The following is a 3,793-nucleotide window of genomic DNA, read 5'->3' as shown; positions in this document are numbered from 1 at the left end:
CCCTGTGCCCCTCCCCAGCTGGAGAACAGCGTCCGGCGCCTCCGGGAGAAGTTTCATGGGAAGGTTTCCTCCAAGAAGGCGGGGGCTCTGATGAGGAAATTCGGCAGCGACCACACCGGAGTGGGGCGCTCCATCGTGTACGGTGAGCTGCCGGGGGTCCCCGGGCCGCGCGGGAGCGCCCAGGGGGCGTGGCCTAGGAAGGAACCTTCTGGGGGTCCCAGCCTTGGGGGGCGATGGGGTGGCCCCATGGCCCCATGGAGGGCCCTCCCCTGACACGCACTTTCCCTCCCGCCAGGAGTCAAACAGAGAGATGGCCAGGAGCTGAGTAACGACCTGGATGCCCAGGTAACCTGTCCCCTCCCCTCCAAGGACAGGACGACGCCAGGGGGAGCAGAGGGGACCTGACGCACCCAGGGTGGCCCTCTCTGGAGCAGAAGGAAGCGGGCCCTGCCGCCCGTCCATGACTCGTGCACCAACCACATTCCCTTTTCCACGTCTCCATCGGCCTGGCCAGGGCGCCTGCAAACAGTCGCCGCTTATTACCGCAATTACCTTAAGTGGGGAGCGAGGCGGAAGTCAGGCAGGGAAATGGGCCGGCATGACCGCCATCGTAGGGGAGCTCCAGAGGTCCAGGAGGCCTTCGAGGATGAGGGCAGTGAGCCCTAGGAAGGGGAGAGGAGGACATGCCAGGTGGCTTGGTGGTTAAGACACTGGATCTCACATGACCGAGTACTCGGTTCGAGTCCCGGCTCTGGCGGCTTGAAACTCACACCAGGCATGTGTGCAGCTTGGCCATCCCTTCTGGGGAGCTGATTTCTCACGTTGCCTCTCTGTCTCTCACTTTGCCTCTCTTGTCTCCCCAGCACGCATACACACCCTATGCAAACTGAATTGAAAAAAAAAAATAAAAGGGAGTGTGAGTGAAGGTTGGGAGTTGAGAGGGAGCAGTCAGAGGCCGATTCCGGAACAGGAAGAAAGGCTGGGATGAACACGCCATGGGGGACGGAGAGGCAGGGGAGCACGCAGAGGCAGGGGAGCACGCCTGTTGTGTGGGATGCATGAATGAGTGAATGGCTTCCAATCACAGAGGTGGCATGACCACTTTGCCTCAATTTCACCTGCCTGGGAGACCCAGCAGAGAACCATCAACACCTATAATGGGGCCACGTGGTGGCACTGCAGGGCTCACGTGGGAACAGTCCTGGTTTCGGGTCCCAGGACCTCCCTGAATATGCTGGGTGCAATAGCACCTGCCATCCTGGCTGGCAGGGACGGGGAGTGGATCATGGCATGGAGACTCCCTTTGTCTCTCATGGAAGAAATGAATGAGTCTTTCTGTTTGTTAGTTTGTTTTGTCACAGGGTATGGGTGTCCACTGGAGAAAGACAGAAAGAGACAGTGAGAGGGAAAGTGAGAAATCACCCCCCAGGGGGGATGACCACACTACAGTTCCTTCTCCTCCATTCTCCTCCTGGCACATTGGGCACACACGTGCACACACCTGGCGTGATATTTAAGCCACCAGGCCTGGGACTCAAACTCTTGTCGGCCATGTGGGAGTCCAGCACTTTAACCTCTATGCCACCTGCTGGCCTGATGAATAAACTTATTAAGAAAAGGAAATCAGTTTTTTGGGGACCAGCAGTTAGCGTGATGGCTGTATCATTGGACTCCCATGTAGTCGACCGCGGTTCAAGTCCCGGACCCAGTGGCTTAAACTCACGCCGGGCGCATGTGCGTGCGTGCCCAAGGTCCCGAGAGGAGAATGGAGGAGAAGGGATTGCGGCATGGCCATCCCCCCTGGGGGGTGATTTCTCACTTTGTCTTTCTGTCGCTCTCTGTCTTTCTGGTGAGTACACACACCATATAGCAAAAACCTCTCCAAAAAACAAAAAAGGAGAAAAGGAAATTTTTTAAAAAGAGTATAATGCAGTATGTAGTACATGCTTTATGAATATTCATGAAAGTAGCAGAGGGCACCCTTGAGCACACCCTATAGGTCAAGACTCCAGGAACGGACTTTTCTTGTCGCCACGGCAACCCTGGGAGAGCTCAGCTCTTGTTTACAGTCCCCATTTTACAGACACTGAGGCCCAGAGTGATGAAGTGGTAAACCCTGTCCCTTGTCAGATTCCTACAGCAAGCAGGTGGCAGCTGGGATTTGAACTCTGGCCACCTGGCGTCAAGCCCTGGGCTCTCAGTTATCCCTCGATAGGGACGTAGGGGGAGTGGGTAGTTTGCCCATATTCCCACTGTTGGAAGTGAGAGCCAGGATTCAAACCTGCATCTGTCTAAATCCAGAGCCTGAGCACTTAGCTGAAAGCAACACGGTGTCAAAAACACGAAGCAGGGGAAGCAGCAGTTAACGTAATGGCTATGTCACTGCTCTCCCACGTAGTTGACGGTGGTTCATGTCCCGGACCATGTCCCGGACCCGGTGGCTTAAAACTCACGCCGGGCGCGTGTGCGTGTGTGCCCAAGATCCCGAGAGGAGAATGGAGGAGAAGGGATTGCGGCGTGACCATCCCCCCTGGGGGGTGATTTCTCACTTTCTGTCTCTCTGTCTTTCTGTCTGTCTGGCGAACGCACGCGCCCTATAGTGAAAATCTCTCCAAAAAAAAAAAAACACAAAAAAACCACGAGGTGGGCTGGGCTGACCAGCAGATGACGTAATGGTTATATTGCTGGACTCCCACATAGTTGACTGCAGTTCAAGTCCCGGATGTGGCAGGTTCAGACTCATGCTGGACACATGTATGCATGCCCAAAACCCCAAGAAGAGAATGAAGGAGAAGGGATTATGGAGTGGCCATCCCCTCGGGAGGGTGATTTCTCGCTTTCTGTCTCTGACAAGCACACGTGCCCTAGAGCAAAAAAATCTCCCTTCAGAGGTAAGAAGGGCGCTGTGTCTCAGCACCAGCAAGCGCGTGACACCTGCAGGCAGGAATGGGGCAGGGGTCCAGGCCTGCCGTGCGGAGCTTGCTCAGGGTGACCTCGGGCAAGCCTTCCCCCGGGCCTGGGCAGGGGGCTTTACAGAGGTGCGTTCCTCTACCAGCTCCTGGAGAGATGGGAGCACCCTGCTCTCATGTGCCTCTGGGAACCCCAAGGCAGGGCCTGTCCCCCCATAAACAAGGCCAGAAAGAGGACTGAGCCCCAGTTCCAGTTTCTCTACCTGGTGTCTCCATTCAGGACCCACCGGAAGACATGAAACAGGACAGGGACATCCAGGTGAGTTGACAGCTGGGGCTGGGGGGGGGGCTGACAATGCTTCTTTTGGTGGCGGAGGTGTGACCCTCTTGTCCCCATCTGCCTCATTCTACAGGCCGTGGCCACCTCCCTGCTGCCACTGACGAAAGCCAACCTACGCATGTTCCAGCGGGCCCAGGACGACCTCATCCCTGCCGTGGACCGCCAATTCGCCTGCTCTTCCTGTGACCACGTCTGGTGGCGCCGAGTGCCCCAGCGGAAGGAGGTGACGATCCAGAACGTGCCCTTGACCCTGGCCCCAGCTCCTGACCTGGTCCAGCCTCTCAGAGATCAACCTTGCAGCTTTGATCCCAGCCCCGGATCCAAAGCTGGATCTTTGCACTTAAACTGGAGAAACCCAACCCCTGACCCCCGGGTTCCCAGTTTGACAGCTGCCCCACAAATCAGTGACAACCCAGCTGTGGCTTCTGAACATTCTGGTAAATGTGTAACTGGCTCTTGCAAGGGACGTGTGTCTGCCCATTCCTGCAGTGTAAATATCCCCACTATGGCCAATGGCAGGCTTCCAATGTGAGTCGCTAGCTTG

At 56.5% G+C, this 3,793-nt stretch overlaps 1 protein-coding gene across 1 annotated transcript in view; it reads left to right on the top strand.

The window, feature by feature from the left end:
- The window catches only part of SHFL (shiftless antiviral inhibitor of ribosomal frameshifting), a gene marked incomplete at its 3' end in the record, with an annotated part of 7,020 nt that overhangs the window by 1,435 nt on the left and 1,792 nt on the right, over nucleotides 1-3,793 (top strand). Inside the window, 4 exon segments of the mRNA XM_014592878.2 lie at nucleotides 19-142; nucleotides 296-345; nucleotides 3,190-3,228; nucleotides 3,323-3,472. Of these exon segments, the coding sequence (XP_014448364.1) occupies nucleotides 19-142; nucleotides 296-345; nucleotides 3,190-3,228; nucleotides 3,323-3,472 (363 nt within the window).

The sequence above is a fragment of the Tupaia chinensis genome, unplaced genomic scaffold (assembly GCF_000334495.1).
Source record: "Tupaia chinensis unplaced genomic scaffold, TupChi_1.0 Scaffold138665_1, whole genome shotgun sequence".
NCBI lineage: Eukaryota > Metazoa > Chordata > Mammalia > Scandentia > Tupaiidae > Tupaia > Tupaia belangeri.
The sequence above is the reverse complement of the archived record's forward strand: the minus strand, read 5'-3'. Positions and strand labels throughout refer to the sequence as shown.